General features: G+C 54.1%; 1 protein-coding gene across 1 annotated transcript in view; it reads left to right on the top strand.

Annotated features, from left to right (window-relative positions):
• Window positions 1-18288, top strand: part of LOC147086752 (PDZ domain-containing protein 4-like) — a 143580-nt gene extending 125292 nt beyond the window's left edge. Inside the window, exons 9-12 of the mRNA XM_085978313.1 lie at window positions 6450-6512; window positions 10733-10834; window positions 12173-12280; window positions 16499-18288. Of these exons, the coding sequence (XP_085834439.1) occupies window positions 6450-6512; window positions 10733-10834; window positions 12173-12280; window positions 16499-17959 (1734 nt within the window). The 3' untranslated portion in view covers window positions 17960-18288. The remainder of the gene's footprint in view (window positions 1-6449; window positions 6513-10732; window positions 10835-12172; window positions 12281-16498) is intronic.
• Window positions 18289-18493: the final 205 nt, after the last annotated feature.

Raw genomic sequence — 18493 nt, 5'->3', positions numbered from 1 at the left:
ACACAGTTCTGGTCTCCATATACCTTGGTTAGACCACATTTGGAGCACTGTGCACAGTTCTGGTCTCCATATACCTTGGTTAGACTGCACTTGGAGCATTGTGCACAGTTCTGGTCTCCATATACCTTGGTTAGACCACACTTGGAGCACTGTGCACAGTTCTGGTCTCCATATACCTTGGTTAGACCGCACTTGGAGCACTATGCACAGTTCTGGTCTCCATATACCTTGGTTAGACCACACTTGGAGCACCGTGCACAGTTCTGGTCTCCATATACCTTGGTTAGTCCACACTTGGAGCACCGTGCACAGTTCTGGTCTCCGTATACCTTGGTTAGACCACACTTGGAGCAATGTGCACGGTTCTGGTCTGCATATACCTTGGTTAGACCACACTTGGAGCACCGTGCACAGTTCTGGTATCCCTATACCTTGGTTAGACCACACTTGGAGCACTGTGCACAGTTCGGGTCTCCATACACCTTTGTTAGACCACACTTGAAGCACTGTGCACAGTTCTGGTCTCCATATACCTTGCTTAGACCACACTGGGAGCACCGTGCACAGTTCTGGTCTCCATATACCCTGGTTAGACCACACTTGGAGCACTGTGCACAGTTCTGCTCTCCGTATGCCCTGGTTAGACCATACTTGGAGCACCGTGCACAGTTCTGGTCTCCGTATACCTTGGTTAGACTACACTTGGAGCACTGTGCACAGTTCTGGTCTCCATATACCTTGGTTAGACCACACTTGGAGCACTGTGCACAGTTCTGGTCTCCATATACCTTGGTTAGACCACACTTGGAGCACTGTGCACAGTTCTGGTCTCCCTATACCTTGGTTAGACCACACTTGGAGCACCGTGCACAGTTCTGGTCTCCGTATACCTTGGTTAGACTACACTTGGAGCACTGTGCACAGTTCTGGTCTCCATATACCTTGGTTAGACCGCACTTGGAGCACTGTGTACAGTTCTGGTCTCCATATACCTTGGTTAGACCACACTTGGAGCAACATACACAGTTCTGGTCCCCATATACCTTGGTTAGACCGCACTTGGAGCACTGTGCACAGTTCTGGTCTCCCTATACCTTGGTTAGACCACACTTGGAGCACTGTGCACAGTTCTGGTCTCCATATACCTTGGTTAGACCACACTTGGAGCACTGTGCACAGTTCTGGTCTCCATATACTTTGGTTAGACCGCACTTGGAGCACTGTGCACAGTTCTGGTCTCCATATACCTTCGTTAGACCGCACTTGGAGCACCATGCACAGTTCTGGTCTCCATATACCTTGGTTAGACCACACTTGGAGCACTGTGCACAGTTCTGGTCTCCATATACCTTGGTTAGACTACATTTGGAGCACCGTGCACAGTTCTGGTCTCCACATACCTTGATTAGACCGCAATTGGAGCACTGTGCACAGTTCTGGTCTCCATATACCCTGGTTAGACCACACTTGGAGCATTGTGCGCAGTTCTGGTCTCCATATACCTTGTTTAGACCACACTTGGAGCACTGTGCACAGTTTTGGTCTCCCTATACGTTGGTTAGACCACACTTGGAGCACTGTGCACAGTTCTGGTCTCCATATACTTTGGTTAGACCACACTTGGAGCAACGTACACAGTTCTGGTCCCCATATACCTTGGTTAGACTGCACTTGGAGCACTGTGCACAGTTCTGGTCTCCCTATACCTTGGTTAGACCACACTTGGAGCACTGTGCACAGTTCTGGTCTCCCTATACCTTGGTTAGACCACACTTGGAGCACCGTGCACAGTTCTGGTCTCCATATACCTTGGTTAGACCACACTTGGAGCACCGTGCAGAGTTCTGGTCTCCATATACCTTGGTTAGACCGGACTTGCAGCACTGTGCACAGTTCTGGTCTCCATATACCTTGGTTAGACCACTCTTAGAGCACTGTGCACAGTTCTGGTCTCCATATACTTTGGCTAGACCACTCTTGGAGCACTATGCACAGTTCTGGTCTCCATATACCTTGGTTAGACCACATTTGGAGCACTGTGCACTGTTCTGGTCTCCATATACCTTGGTTAGACCACACTTGGAGCACCGTGCACAGTTCTGGTCTCCATATACCTTGGTTAGACCACACTTGGAGCAACGTACACAGTTCTGGTCCCCATATACCTTGGTTAGACCGCACTTGGAGCACTGTGCACAGTTCTGGTCTCCCTATACCTTGGTTAGACCGCACTTGGAGCACTGTGCACAGTTCTGGTCTCCATATACCATGGTTAGACCACACTTGGAGCACTGTGCACAGTTCTGGTCTCCATATACCATGGTTAGACCACACTTGGAGCACCATGCACAGTTCTGGTCTCCCTATACCTTGGTTAGACCACACTTGGAGCACTGTGCACAGTTGTGGTCTCCATATACCTTGGTTAGACCACACTTGGAGCAATGTGCACAGTTCTGGTCTGCATATACCTTGGTTAGACCACACTTGGAGCACCGTGCACAGTTCTGGTATCCCTATACCTTGGTTAGACCACACTTGGAGCACTGTGCACAGTTCGGGTCTCCATACACCTTTGTTAGACCACACTTGAAGCACTGTGCACAGTTCTGGTCTCCATATCCCTTGGTTAGACCACACTGGGAGCACCGTGCACAGTTGTGGTCTCCATATACCCTGGTTAGACCACACTTGGAGCACTGTGCACAGTTCTGCTCTCCGTATGCCCTGGTTAGACCACACTTGGAGCACCATGCACGGTTCTGGTCTCCATATACTTTGGTTAGACTGCACTTGGAGCACTGTGCACAGTTCTGGTCTCCATCTTCCTTGGTTAGACCACACTTGGAGCACTGTGCACAGTTCTGGTCTCCATCTTCCTTGGTTAGACCACACTTGGAGCACTGTGCACAGTTCTGGTCTCCATATACTTTGGTTAGACCACACTTGGAGCACTATGCACAGTTTTGGTCTCCCTATACCTTGGTTAGACCACACTTGGAGCACTGTGCACAGTTCTGGTCTCCCTATACCTTGGTTAGACCACACTTGGAGCACCCTGCACGGTTCTGGTCTCCATATACTTTGGTTAGACTGCACTTGGAGCACTGTGCACAGTTCTGGTCTCCATCTTCCTTGGTTAGACCACACTTGGAGCACTGTGCACAGTTCTGGTCTCCATATACCTTGGTTAGTCCACACTTGGAGCACCGTGCACAGTTCTGGTCTCCGTATACCTTGGTTAGACCACACTTGGAGCACTGTGCACAGTTCTGGTCTCCATATACCTTGCTTAGACCACACTTGGAGCACTGTGCACAGTTCTGGTCTCCCTATACCTTGGTTAGACCACACTTGGAGCACCGTGCACAGTTCTGGTCTCCATATACCTTGGTTAGACCACACTTGGAGCACCGTGCAGAGTTCTGGTCTCCATATACCTTGGTTGGACCGCACTTGGAGCACTGTGCACAGTTCTGGTCTCCCTATACCTTGGTTAGACCGCACTTGGAGCACTGTGCACAGTTCTGGTCTCCATATACCATGGTTAGACCACACTTGGAGCACCATGCACAGTTCTGGTCTCCCTATACCTTGGTTAGACCACACTTGGAGCACTGTGCACAGTTGTGGTCTCCATATACCTTGGTTAGACCGCACATGGAGCAGTATGCACAGTTCTGGTCTCCCTATACCTTGGTTAGACTGCACTTGGAGCACTGTGCACAGTTCTGGTCTCCATCTTCCTTGGTTAGACCACACCTGGAGCACTGTGCACAGTTCTGGTCTCCATATACTTTGGTTAGACCACACTTGGAGCACTATGCACAGTTCTGGTCTCCCTATACCTTGGTTAGACCACACTTGGAGCACTGTGCACAGTTCTGGCCTCCATATACCTTGGTTAGACCACACTTGGAGCACCGTGCACGGTTCTGGCCTCCATGTACCTTGGTTAGACCACACTTGGAGCACTGTGCACATTTCTGGTCTCCATATACCTTGGTTAGACCGCACTTTTAGCACTGTGCACAGTTCTGGTCTCCATATACCTTGGTTAGACCGCACTTGGAGCACTGTGTACAGTTCTGGTCTCCATATACCTTGGTTAGACCACACTTGGAGCACTGTGCACAGTTCTGGTCTCCGTATACCTTGGTTAGACCGCACTTGGAGCACTGTGCACAGTTCTGGTCTCCATATACCTTGGTTAGACCGCACTTGGAGCACTGTGTACAGTTCTGGTCTCCATATACCTTGGTTAGACCACACTTGGAGCACTGTGCACAGTTCTGGTCTCCATATACCTTGGTTCGACCGGACTTTTAGCACTGTGCACAGTTCTGGTCTCCATATACCTTGGTTAGACCACACTTGGAGCACTGTGCACAGTTCTGGTCTCCATATACCTTGGTTAGACCACACTTGGAGCACTGTGCACAGTTCTGGTCTCCATATACCTTGGTTAGACCACACTTGGAGCACTGTGCACAGTTCTGGTCTCCATATACCTTGGTTAGACCACACTTGGAGCACTGTGCACAGTTCTGGTCTCCATATACCTTGGTTAGACCACACTTGGAGCGCTGTGCACAGTTCTGGTCTCCATATACCTTGGTTAGACCACACTTGGAGCGCTGTGCACAGTTCTGGTCTCCATATTAGAGTAAATAAGGAGAAACTGTTTCCAGTGGCAGGAGGGTCGGTAACCAGAGGACACAGATTGAAGAGAATCGGTAAAAGAAGCAGAGGGGAGATGAGGAGAATGTTTTTACGCAGCGAGTTGTTGTGATCTGGAACGCGCTGCCTGAAAGGGCGGTGGGAGCAGATTCAATAGTAACTTTCAAAAGGGAATTGGAGAAATACTTGAAGGGGAAAAATGTGCCGGGCTGTGGGGAAAGAGCAGGGGGGGGGTGGGACTGATTGGAGAGCTCGTTCAAAGAGCCGGCACAGTCACGATGGGCCGAATGGCCTCCTCCTGTGCTGTGAGATTCTGTGATTATAAATAGGATATAGACGCACTGAAGAAGGTGCAAAAATGATTAATAAGGATGATACCAGAACTGAGAGGTTATAACTATGAAAACCCTTCATGACTTTGAACACCTCTAGTAAATCTCCCCTTAACCTTCTCTGCTCTAAGGAGGACAACCCCAGCTTCTCCAGTCTCTCCATGTCACTGAAGTCCCTCATCCCTGGCCCCATTCTGGTCAATCTCCCCTTAACCTTCTCTGCTCTAAGGAGAACAATCCCAGCTTCTCCAGTCTCTCCACATCACTGAAGTCCCTCATCCCTGGTCCCATTCTGGTCAATCTCCCCTTGACCTTCTCTGCTCTAAGGAGAACAACCCCAGCTTCTCCAGTCTCTCCACATCACTGAAGTCCCTCATCCCTGGTGCCATTCTGGTCAATCTCCCCTTAACCTTCTCTGCTCCAAGGAAAACAACCCCAGCTTCTCCAGTCTCTCCACGTCACTGAAGTCCCTCATCCCTGGTACCATTCTGGTCAATCTCCCCTTAACCTTCTCTGCGGTTAGGAGGACAGCCCCAGCTTCTCCACTCTCTCCACATCACTGAAGTCCCTCATCCCTGGTACCATTCTGGTCAATCTCCCCTTAACCTTCTCTGTTCTAAGGAGAACAATCCCAGCTTCTCCAGTCTCTCCACATCACTGAAGTCCCTCATCCCTGGTACCATTCTGGTCAACCTCCCCTTAACCTTCTCTGCTCTAAGGAGAACAATCCCAGCTTCTCCAGTCTCTCCACATCACTGAAGTCCCTCATCCCTGGTACCATTCTGGTCAATCTCCCCTTAACCTTCTCTGCTCTAAGGAGAACAACCCCAGCTTCTCCAGTCTCTCCACATCACTGAAGTCCCTCATCCCTGGTACCATTCTGGTCAACCTCCCCTTAACCTTCTCTGCTCTAAGGAGAACAATCCCAGCTTCTCCAGTCTCTCCACATCACTGAAGTCCCTCATCCCTGGTACCATTCTGGTCAATCTCCCCTTAACCTTCTCTGCTCTAAGGAGAACAACCCCAGCTTCTCCAGTCTCTCCACATCACTGAAGTCCCTCATCCCTGGTACCATTCTGGTCAACCTCCCCTTAACCTTCTCTGCTCTAAGGAGCACAATCCCAGCTTCTCCAGTCTCTCCACATCACTGAAGTCCCTCATCGCTAGTACCATTCTGGTCAATCTCCCCTTAACCTTCTCTGCTCTAAGGAGAACAACCCCAGCTTCTCCAGTCTCTCCACATCACTGAAGTCCCTCATCCCTGGTACCATTCTGGTCAATCTCCCCTTAACCTTCTCTGCTCTAAGGAGAACAACCCCAGCTTCTCCAGTCTCTCTACGTCACTGGTTATCAAGCTGGTGTCACTGTTGTGGTAGATTACCACTCCACCCCCATCATGGTTAACTAGTTTAACTGCGGTTATCTGTTCACTTGCAGATTAACCCGAACGGTATTGCAGCGAAGGATGGCCGGATCCGAACAGGAGATCGAATCATTCAGGTAGGACGTTGAGTCCTCGTATCAGCTCAGGAGGAGGTCTATCAGTGGCCCTGTCCGACGGGGTCACTTCAGGGGCCCAGGGTTTAAATCGCATCTCTGCTCACTGTGGGGGTGCTCGGTGAGTCTCAATCAGACTCCGAACCGCGACACCACACAAAACTGCATGGCGCACAGTGTAGCAGGCTTAGGGACAGTCACACAACAGGGACATTCAGCTCTACGCTGTATCTAACCTGTGCTGTACCTGCCCTGGGAGTGTTTGATGGGGACAGTGTAGAGGAAGCTTTACTCTGTATCTAACCCATGCTGTACCTGCCCTGGGAGTGTTTGATGGGACAGTGTAGAGGGAGCTTCACTCTGTATCTAACCCCGTGCTGTACCTGCCCTGGGAGTGTTTGATGGGACAGTGTAGAGGGAGCTTTACTCTGTATCTAACCCCGTGCTGTACCTGCCCTGGGAGTGTTTGATGGGACAGTGTAGAGGGAGCTTTACTCTGTATCTAACCCGTGCTGTACCTGCCCTGGGAGTGTTTGATGGGGACAGTGTAGAGGGAGCTTCACTCTGTATCTAACCCCGTGCTGTACCTGCCCTGGGAGTGTTTGATGGGACAGTGTAGAGGGAGCTTTACTCTGTATCTAACCCCGTGCTGTACCTGCCCTGGGAGTGTTTGATGGGACAGTGTAGAGGGAGCTTTACTCTGTATCTAACCCGTGCTGTACCTGCCCTGGGAGTGTTTGATGGGGACTGTGTAGAGGGAGCTTTACTCTGTATCTAACCCGTGCTGTACCTGCCCTGGGAGTGTTTGATGGGACAGTGTAGAGGGAGCTTTTCTCTGTATCTAACCCATGCTGTACCTGCCCTGGGAGTGTTTGATGGGGACAGTGTAGAGGGAGCTTTACTCTGTATCTAACCCCGTGCTGTACCTGCCCTGGGAGTGTTTGATGGGACAGTGTAGAGGGAGCTTTACTCTGTATCTAACCCATGCTGTACCTGCCCTGGGAGTGTTTGATGGGGACAGTGTAGAGGGAGCTTTACTCTGTATCTAACCCGTGCTGTACCTGCCCTGGGAGTGTTTGATGGGGACAGTGTAGAGGGAACTTTACTCTGTATCTAACCCGTGCTGTACCTGCCCTGGGAGTGTTTGATGGGACAGTGTAGAGGGAGCTTTACTCTGTATCTAACCCGTGCTGTACCTGCCCTGGGAGTGTTTGATGGGACAGTGTAGAGGGGGCTTTACTCTGTATCTAACCCGTGCTGTACCTGCCCTGGGAGTGTTTGATGGGGACAGTGTAGAGGGAGCTTTACTCTGTATCTAACCCGTGCTGTACCTGCCCTGGGAGTGTTTGATGGGGACAGTGTAGAGGGAGCTTTACTCTGTATCTAACCCGTGCTGTACCTGCCCTGGGAGTGTTTGATGGGACAGTGTAGAGGGAGCTTTACTCTGTATCTAACCCGTGCTGTACCTGCCCTGGGAGTGTTTGATGGGACAGTGTAGAAGGAGCTTTACTCTGTATCTAACCCGTGCTGTACCTGCCCTGGGAGTGTTTGATGGGGACAGTGTAGAGGGAGCTTTACTCTGTATCTAACCCGTGCTGTACCTGCCCTGGGAGTGTTTGATGGGACAGTGTAGAGGGAGCTTTACTCTGTATCTAACCCATGCTGTACCTGCCCTGGGAGTGTTTGATGGGACAGTGTAGAGGGAGCTTTACTCTGTATCTAACCCGTGCTGTACCTGCCCTGGGAGTGTTTGATGGGACAGTGTAGAGGGAGCTTTACTCTGTATCTAACCCGTGCTGTACCTGCCCTGGGAGTGTTTGATGGGGACAGTGTAGAGGGAGCTTTACTCTGTATCTAACCCCGTGCTGTACCTGCCCTGGGAGTGTTTGATGGGACAGTGTAGAGGGAGCTTTACTCTGTATCTAACCCGTGCTGTACCTGCCCTGGGAGTGTTTGATGGGACAGTGTAGAGGGAGCTTTACTCTGTATCTAACCCGTGCTGTACCTGCCCTGGGAGTGTTTGATGGGACAGTGTAGAGGGGGCTTTACTCTGTATCTAACCCGTGCTGTACCTGCCCTGGGAGTGTTTGATGGGGACAGTGTAGAGGGAGCTTTACTCTGTATCTAACCCGTGCTGTACCTGCCCTGGGAGTGTTTGATGGGACAGTGTAGAGGGAGCTTTACTCTGTATCTAACCCGTGCTGTACCTGCCCTGGGAGTGTTTGATGGGACAGTGTAGAGGGAGCTTTACTCTGTATCTAACCCGTGCTGTACCTGCCCTGGGAGTGTTTGATGGGACAGTGTAGAGGGAGCTTTACTCTGTATCTAACCCCATGCTGTACCTGCCCTGGGAGTGTTTGATGGGGACAGTGTCGAGGGAGCTTTACTCTGTATCTAACCCGTGCTGTACCTGCCCTGGGAGTGTTTGATGAGACAGTGTAGAGGGAGCTTTACTCTGTATCTAACCCGTGCTGTACCTGCCCTGGGAGTGTTTGATGGGACAGTGTAGAGGGAGCTTTACTCTGTATCTAACCCATGCTGTACCTGCCCTGGGAGTGTTTGATGGGACAGTGTAGAGGGAGCTTTACTCTGTATCTAACCCGTGCTGTACCTGCCCTGGGAGTGTTTGATTGGACAGTGTAGAGGGAGCTTTACTCTGTATCTAACCCGTGCTGTACCTGCCCTGGGAGTGTTTGATGGGGACAGTGTAGAGGGAGCTTTACTCTGTATCTAACCCGTGCTGTCCCTGCCCTGGGAGTGTTTGATGGGGACAGTGTAGAGGGAGCTTTACTCTGTATCTAACCCATGCTGTACCTGCCCTGGGAGTGTTTGATGGGACAGTGTAGAGGGAGCTTTACTCTGTATCTAACCCGTGCTGTACCTGCCCTGGGAGTGTTTGATGGGACAGTGTAGAGGGAGCTTTACTCTGTATCTAACCCCATGCTGTACCTGTCCTGGGAGTGTTTGATGGGACAGTGTAGAGGGAGCTTTACTCTGTATCTAACCCCGTGCTGTACCTGCCCTGGGAGTGTTTGATGGGACAGTGCAGAGGGAGCTTTACTCTATATCTAACCCGTGCTGTACCTGCCCTGGGAGTGTTTGATGGGACAGTGTAGAGGGAGCTTTACTCTGTATCTAACCCCGTGCTGTACCTGCCCTGGGAGTGTTTGATGGGACAGTGTAGAGGGAGCTTTACTCTGTATCTAACCCGTGCTGTACCTGCCCTGGGAGTGTTTGATGGGACAGTGTAGAGGGAGCTTTACTCTGTATCTAACCCGTGCTGTACCTGCCCTGGGAGTGTTTGATGGGACAGTGTAGAGGGAGCTTTACTCTGTATCTCACCCCGTGCTGTACCTGCCCTGGGAGTGTTTGATGGGACAGTGTAGAGGGAGCTTTACTCTGTATCTAACCCGTGCTGTACCTGCCCTGGGAGTGTTTGATGGGGACAGTGTCGAGGGAGCTTTACTCTGTATCTAACCCCGTGCTGTACCTGCCCTGGGAGTGTTTGATGGGACAGTGTAGAGGGAGCTTTACTCTGTATCTAACCCCGTGCTGTACCTGCCCTGGGAGTGTTTGATGGGACAGTGTAGAGGGAGCTTTACTCTGTATCTAACCCGTGCTGTACCTGCCCTGGGAGTGTTTGATGGGGACAGTGTCGAGGGAGCTTTACTCTGTATCTAACCCCGTGCTGTACCTGCCCTGGGAGTGTTTGATGGGACAGTGTAGAGGGAGCTTTACTCTGTATCTAACCCCGTGCTGTACCTGCCCTGGGAGTGTTTGATGGGACAGTGTAGAGGGAGCTTTACTCTGTATCTAACCCGTGCTGTACCTGCCCTGGGAGTGTTTGATGGGGACTGTGTAGAGGGAGCTTTACTCTGTATCTAACCCGTGCTGTACCTGCCCTGGGAGTGTTTGATGGGACAGTGTAGAGGGAGCTTTACTCTGTATCTAACCCGTGCTGTACCTGGCCTGGGAGTGTTTGATGGGACAGTGTAGACGGAGCTTTACTCTGTGTAGTTGTAGATCAGGAGCAGGAACGTTGTACGATTCTCCCTGACTTAACCCCAAGTGTAGTTATCGCCATCTTCCCAACTCCGGAATGAGGCCAGGTAACTAAGCCGAGATAAGGGCTGGAAACCTTTCCTAATCTGTGGATTTGTGCCGCTGCGGGCGAGGGTTGTGATTGGCCCCCTTCATTGACCATGTGCCCATCTCTGTTGCAGATAAATGGGGTCGAAGTTCAGAACCGGGAGGAGGCTGTCGCGATTCTCACCCGGGAGGACAGCACCAATGTCTCCTTACTGCTGGCCAGGCCAGAGATGGAGGTAAGACTAACTGTCTGGAGAATAGTATGCAAATTCTTTCCACCATCTACAAGGCACAAGTCAGGAGTGTGATGGAATACTCTCCACTTGCCTGGATGAGTGCAGCTCCAACAACACTCAAGAAGCTCGACACCATCCAGGACAAAGCAGCCCGTTTGATTGGCACCCCGTCCACCACCTTAAACATTCACTCCCTCCACCACCGGCGTACTGTGGCTGCAGTGTGGACCATCTACAAGATGCACTGCAGCAACTCGCCAAGGCTTCTTCGGCAGCACCTCCCAAACCCGCCGAGAAGGACGAGGGCAGCGGGCGCACGGGAACACCACCACCTCCAAGTTCCCCTCCGAGTCACACCCCACCCCGACTTGGAAACATATCGGCCGATCCTTCATCGTCGCTGGGTCAAAATCCTGGAACTCCCTCCCTAACAGCGCTGTGGGAGCACCTTCACCACACGGGACTGCAGCGGTTCAAGAAGGCGGCTCACCACCACCTTCTCAAGGGGCAATTAGGGATGGGCAATAAATGCTGGGCCTTGCCAGTGACGCCCACATCCCAGGAACGAATAAAAAAAGTTACACCAGTGTGCATTGGGCGCAGGATACCTGGCAACGCATCACAGGTCAATGCTTCGTAAGGTGGCAGCGTTTGCACAAGCACATGATGGCGCCATTTGGAGCCAGCAGGTTGTTGGGTTTGATTACCCATCGCAGGAGCCCATGGTCCAGCTTAAACCGAGGCCCCCGTCTGCCCTCTCAGGTGAACGGCAAGGATCCCACGGCCACTATTGGACGAAGAGCTGGGGTGGGGCGGGGGGGGAGTTCTCCCCGGAGTCAAACCCCTCCTTCGCCTCCTCGCCCCCCTCCTGATCTCTGTAACCTCCTCCAGCCCCCACAACCCTCCCAGATCTCTGCGCTCCTTCAATTCCGGCCTCTCGCGCATTCCCCGATTTCCATCACTCCACCACTGGCGACCGCGCCAGGGCCCTTAAGCTCTGGAATTCTCTCCCTAAACCTCTCCGCCCCTCTCTCTCCTCCTTTAAGACGCTCCTTAAAACTTTGACCAAGCTTTTGCTCACCTGTCCTAATATCTCCTTTTGTGGCTCAGGGTCCAATTTTGAAAACGCTCCAGTGAAGCGCCTTGGGGCGTTTTACAATGTTAAATTCAAGCCTGGGAGAAGTAGGAGAAATGGTGTTTCCTCGGGACTACAGGGGGGAACGGCCGGGAGAGGCTCCCACAGAGTTTCATCGGGAGTTTCCAGCGACTGGGCGGGATTGCTGATGATAAGTATGCGCCACGTCTTCTTGGCTAATGCTTGGTTTTCTACTCCCACAGTTGGATGAAGGTTGGATGGAGGAGAGGAACGAAGCAATGGACATTCCCACTCGAGAGGAGGGAGAGGAGTCGCCGGCAGGGCCTTGCAAGGCTAACCCAGCACAGCAGGTGAGCAACAGCCCCCCGAATCTGAGAGACATCCCATGTCTGAAAAATGTCCACTGTGGCTCAGTGAGTCTCACTCTCCCCTCTTGAGTCAGAAGGTTGTGGGTTCCAGTCCCACTCCAGAGACTCGAAGCCCATAATCCAGCCCAGTGCAGTACTGAGGGAGCGCTGCACTGTCGGAGGGGCGGTACTGAGGGAGCGCCGCACTGTCGGAGGGGCGGTACTGAGGGAGCGCCGCACTGTCGGAGGGGCGGTACTGAGGGAGCGCCGCACTGTCGGAGGGGCGGTACTGAGGGTGCGCCGCACTGTCGGAGGGCGGTATTGAGGGAGCGCCGCACTGTCGGAGGGGCGGTACTGAGGGAGCACCGCACTGTCGGAGCGGCTGTACTGAGGGAGGGCCGCACTGTCAGGGGCGGTACTGAGGGAGTGCCGCACTGTCAGAGGGGCGGTACTGAGGGAGTGCCGCACTGTCAGGGGCGGTACTGAGGGAGCGCCGCATTGTCGGAGGGGCGGTACTGAGGGAGTGCCACACTGTCAGAGGGGCGGTACTGAGGGAGCGCCGCACTGTCGGAGGGGCGGTACTGAGGGAGCGCCGCACTGTCAGAGGGGCGGTACTGAGGGAGTGTCAGAGGGGCAGTGCTGAGGAAGCGTCGCACTGTCAGAGGGGCGGTACTGAGGGAGCGCCACACTGTCGGAGGGGCAGTGCTGAGGGAGCGCCGCACTGTCGGAGGGGCGGTACTGAGGGAGCGCCGCACTGTCGGAGGGGCAGTACCGAGGGAGCGCCGTACTGTCGGAGGGGCAGTACTGAGGGAGGGCCGCACTGTCGGAGGAGCGGTACTGAGGGAGGGCCGCACTGTTGGAGGGGCAGTACTGAGGGACTGTCGGAGCGGCGGTAGTGAGGGAGTGCCGCACTGTCGAAGGGGCAGTACTGAGGGAGCGCCGCACTGTCGGAGGGGCGGTACTGAGGGAGCGCAGCACTGTCGGAGGGGCGGTACTGAGGGAGCGCAGCACTGTCGGAGGGGCGGTACTGAGGAAGCGCCGCACTGTTGAAGGTGCTGTCTTATGGTTGAGACATTAAACCGAGGCCCCGTCTGCTCTCTCAGGTGGACGTAAAAGATCCCACGGCCACTATGGGAAGAAGAGCAGGGGGGAGTTCTCCCCGGTGTCCTGGGACTAATATTTATCCCTCACCCAACATCATTAAAACAGATGATCTGGTCATTTATCACATTGCTGTTTGTGGGAGCTTGCTGTGCGCAAATTGGCTGCCGAGTTTCCTACATTACAACAGTGACCACACTTCAAAAAAAGTCCTTCATTGGCTGTGAAGGGCTTTGGGACGTCCTGAGGTGGGGAAAGGCGGTGGGGAGATGGGAGACTTTCTTTATGTAACTGAATGGCCTCCTCCTGTTGCTCTGTAGAATGTCCTGTCAACACTTCCTGTCTCGGTGCACGCACGGACAATGGCCACTTGGTCGTGGAACTGTAGGGCAGCCAGTTCCTGTGGTGCCCCTAACACCCCCACCTCCAACCCCATGGTGTGAGTCAGTGCCTTCTGCGCAGAAACAGGCCATTCGGCCCCTCTGCTCCGTGCCGGTGTTTCTGCTCCACACGAGCCTCCTCCCGCCCCCTCTTCATCTCACCCCATCGCCATATCCTTCTATTCCTTTCTCCCTCGTGTGTTTATCCAGCTTCCCCCTTAAATACATCTCCGCTATTCGCCTCGACCACGCCCTGTGGTAGCGAGTTCCACATTCTCACCACTCTCTGGGGAAAGAAGTTTCTCCTGAATTCCCGATTGGATTTATTAGTGACTGTCTTATATTGATGGCCCCTAGTTCTGGTCTCCCCAAAAAGTGGAGACATCTTCTCTACGTCTACCCTATCGAAACCCCTTCATAATCATAAAGACCTCTATCGGGTCACCCCTCAGCCTTCTCTTTTCTAGAGACAGGAGCCCCAGCCTGTTCAATCATTCCCGATAGGTATAACCTCTCAGCTCTGGTATCATTCTAGTAAATCTTTTTTGCATCTTCTCCAGTGTCTCTACGTCCTTTTTATAATACGGAGACCAGAATTGTGCACAGTGCTCCAAGTGTGGTCTAACCAAGGTAAATGGAGATAGAACTGTGCGCAGTGCTCCAAGTGTGGTCTAAGCAAGGTAAATGGAGATAGAACTGTGCACAGTGCTCCAAGTGTGGTCTAACCAAGGTATATGGAGACCAGAACTGTGCACAGTGCTCCAAGTGTGGTCTAACCAAGGTATATGGAGACTAGAACTGTGCACAGTGCTCCAAGTGCGGTCTAACCAAGGTAAATGGAGACCAGAATTGTGCACAGTGCTCCAAGTGCGGTCTAACCAAGGTATATGGAGACCAGAACTGTGCACAGTGCTCCAAGTGCGGTCTAACCAAGGTAAATGGAGATAGAACTGTGCGCACTGCTCCAAGTGTGGTCTAACCAAGGTAAATGGAGATAGAACTGTGCACAGTGCTCCAAGTGTGGTCTAACCAAGGTAAATGGAGACCAGAACTGTGCACAGTGCTCCAAGTGCGGTCTAACCAAGGTATATGGAGACCAGAACTGTGCACGGTGCTCCAAGTGCGGTCTAACCAAGGTAAATGGAGACTAGAACTGTGCACGGTGCTCCAAGTGTGGTCTAACCCAGGTATATGGAGATCAGAACTGTGCACGGTGCTCCAAGTGTGGTCTAACCAAGGTATATGGAGACCAGAACTGTGCACAGTGCTCCAAGTGTGGTCTAACCAAGGTATACGGAGACCAGAACTGTGCACGGTGCTCCAAGTGCGGTCTAACCAAGGTAAATGGAGACCAGAACTGTGCACAGTGCTCCAAGTGCGGTCTAACCAAGGTATATGGAGACCAGAACTGTGCACGGTGCTCCAAGTGTGGTCTAACCAAGGTATATGGAGACCAGAACTGTACACGGTGCTCCAAGTGTGGTCTAACCAAGGTATAGGGAGACCAGAACTGTGCACGGTGCTCCAAGTGTGGTCTAACCAAGGTATATGGAGACCAGAACTGTGCACAGTGCTCCAAGTGTGGTCTAACCAAGGTATATGGAGACCAGAACTGTGCACGGTGCTCCAAGTGCGGTCTAACCAAGGTATATGGAGATCAGAACTGTGCACAGTGCTCCAAGTGCGGTCTAACCAAGGTATATGGAGACCAGAACTGTGCACGGTGCTCCAAGTGCGGTCTAACCAAGGTATATGGAGACCAGAACTGTGCACAGTGCTCCAAGTGTGGTCTAACCAAGGTAAATGGAGACTAGAACTGTGCACAGTGCTCCAAGTGTGGTCTAACCAAGGTATATGGAGACCAGAACTGTGCACGGTGCTCCAAGTGTGGTGTAACCAAGGTATATGGAGACCAGAACTGTGCACCGTGCTCCAAGTGTGGTCTAACCAAGGTATATGGAGACCAGAACTGTGCACAGTGCCCCAAGTGTGGTCTAACCAAGGTATATGGAGAGCAGAACTGTGCACAGTGCTCCAAGTGAGGTCTAACCAAGGTATAGGGAGACCAGAACTGTGCACAGTGCTCCAAGTGTGGTCTAACCAAGGTATATGGAGACCAGAACTGTGCACAGTGCTCCAAGTGTGGTCTAACCAAGGTATATGGAGACCAGAACTGTGCACAGTGCCCCAAGTGTGGTCTAACCAAGGTATATGGAGACCAGAACTGTGCACAGTGCTCCAAGTGTGGCCTAACCAAGGTATATGGAGACCAGAACTGTGCACGGTGCTCCAAGTGTGGTCTAACCAAGGTATATGGAGACCAGAACTGTGCACGGTGCTCCAAGTGTGGTCTAACCAAGGTATATGGAGACCAGAACTGTGCACAGTGCTCCAAGTGTGGTCTAACCAAGGTATATGGAGACCAGAACTGTGCACAGTGCTCCAAGTGTGGTCTAACCAAGGTATATGCAGACCAGAACTGTGCACAGTGCTCCAAGTGTGGTCTAACCAAGGTATAGGGAGACCAGAACTGTGCACAGTGCTCCAAGTGTGGTCTAACCCAGGTATATGGAGACTAGAACTGTGCACGGTGCTCCAAGTGTGGTCTAACCAAGGTTCAATACACGTTTAACACAACTTTTCTGCTTTTCAATGCTATCCCTCTCGAAATTCTTCTTGAGAAAAGAGCCCCAGGTTGGGCTGAAAATATACAACTTGTGATTATTCTTTTGCTTCACAGAAAGAAACGGAGGAAGGGAAGGGTTCGGTCGAGACGGGGAACGTGCTGAGCAACAGCCAGGACCTGGACAGCGGAGTCGGGCGCACGGACGAGAGCACGCGCAACGATGAGAGCTCGGAGCACGACATCCTGGGCGACGACCAGACCAGCACCACCACCACCAACACCACCAACACCACCCCGGGGAGCCTGCGGCGATTCCGGCACGGCAAGGGCGAAACGCCGGCCGTCCGGGCCCGCGACTTCCACCTCAGCACCGACTCGCTGGCGGGGCCCGACGGCCCGGTGGCCGAGCTGCCGGGGCTGACGGAGGAGGAGTGCGAGCGCTACCGCGAGCTGCTGGAGATCAAGTGCCACCTGGAGAACGGCAACGGGGGCGACCTCTGGCCGGGGCGGGCGCTGGACCTCAACCGCAACGAGGGGGTGGGCCGGCTGGCAGCCATGCTGCAGGAGGAGCTGGGTCATCTGGAGTTCAAGTGCCGCAACGTGCTGCGGGCGCAGAAGATGCAGCAACTGCGCGAGCGCTGCATGAAGGCCTGGCTGGCGGGCGAGGGGGGCCCCTTCGACGGCGGCGGCGGCGCAGGGGGCGGCGACCTCCCGCGCCACGGGCTGTGCGACATCACCGAGCTGCCCGAGCGCTCCGACCGGGACAGCACCAGCGCCTACAACACCGGCGAGAGTTGCCGCAGCACGCCCCTGTTAGCGGGGCCAGCGCCCGACAGCCCCTCCCGCTGCCCCGTCAACCTCAACTTGCACCGTGCCCCGCCGCCCGGCCGTGCCAGCCCAGCCAAGTTCCGCAGCCTGCCCAGGGAGGGCGAGGGCCGCCGGCAGCCCGAGGAGCGGGCCAGGCGCGGGCAGAAGGGGGCCGGCGGCGAGGGCAGCCCTTACCTCTCCCGGTGCCACCGCTCCCCCGGCCGGCAGGGCCGCCTGCCCGAGCGCTACCGCAGCTGCGTCCAGCTGGTGGCGCCGCCCCCGGCCGGGCCGGAGTGCGGCCAGGGCCCGGCCGAGCCCCGCATGGAGTGGAAGGTCAAGGTGCGCAGCGACGGCACGCGCTACGTGGCCAAGCGCCCGGTCCGCGACAAGCTCCTCAAAGCCCGGGCCATGAAGATCCGCGAGGAGCGCAGCGGCATGACCACCGACGACGACGCGGTGAGCGAGATGAAGATGGGCCGCTACTGGAGCAAGGAGGAGCGCAAGCAGCACCTGGTGCGGGCGCGGGAGCAGCGCAAGCGGCGGGAGTTCATGATCCAGAGCCGGCTGGACTGCCTGAAGGAGCAGCAGAGCGCCGAGGGCCGGAGCGAGCTCAGCATCATCGCGCTCAGCCACAAGAAGAGCATGAAGAAGCGCAACAAGAAGATTCTGGACAACTGGATGACCATCCAGGAGATGCTGGCCCACGGCACGCGGACTGCAGACGGCAAGCGGGTGTACAACCCGCTTCTGTCCGTCACCACCGTCTAGCGGGAGAGCGGGCCGGTGTCATTGAGCGCCCCGGGGTTGGGCAGCGCCTCCCGAGGGACCGCCGCCAGCCCCTCCCCTCGCTCTCTGGTTCTCCATGGCGCCGGCCCGGCAGTCGTGAGAGAGGGAGAGTTAGGGCAGCACCAGCTGAGCACCACCAAAGAACAAATCCCCGGGTGCTTCGCCGTCTTATCGCCGCCGCGGCTTCGCCGAAGAGGACTCTGTCGAAACGCGCCCGTTCGGGCTTCGCCGCGGTATCGTGGCCTCGACGTTCCTTTTTTTTTAAGACAAACAAACCCAGCATTTTTAGCATGGATGATAGGAATCTGAGAGTGGGACAGCAGTGGGGAGGGGAGGTGGGTGGGTAGGTGTGTTAAAGAGGGCGGGATGGGGGAGTAGAGGGGAGCGAGGCGAAGCTACAACATTGGCCGGACGTGGGCCGCTGCCTCACCAACTCGGGTGTGACGCAATGAGATGGGACATACTGGGACAGTGGGGATGGGACACACTGGGACAGTGGGGATGGGACGGTCTGGG

The sequence above is a fragment of the Somniosus microcephalus genome, unplaced genomic scaffold (genome assembly GCF_052327205.1).
Source record: "Somniosus microcephalus isolate GS21.2 unplaced genomic scaffold, FLI_Smic_1.0 unresolved_chr7, whole genome shotgun sequence".
NCBI lineage: Eukaryota > Metazoa > Chordata > Chondrichthyes > Squaliformes > Somniosidae > Somniosus > Somniosus microcephalus.
The sequence above is the reverse complement of the archived record's forward strand: the minus strand, read 5'-3'. Positions and strand labels throughout refer to the sequence as shown.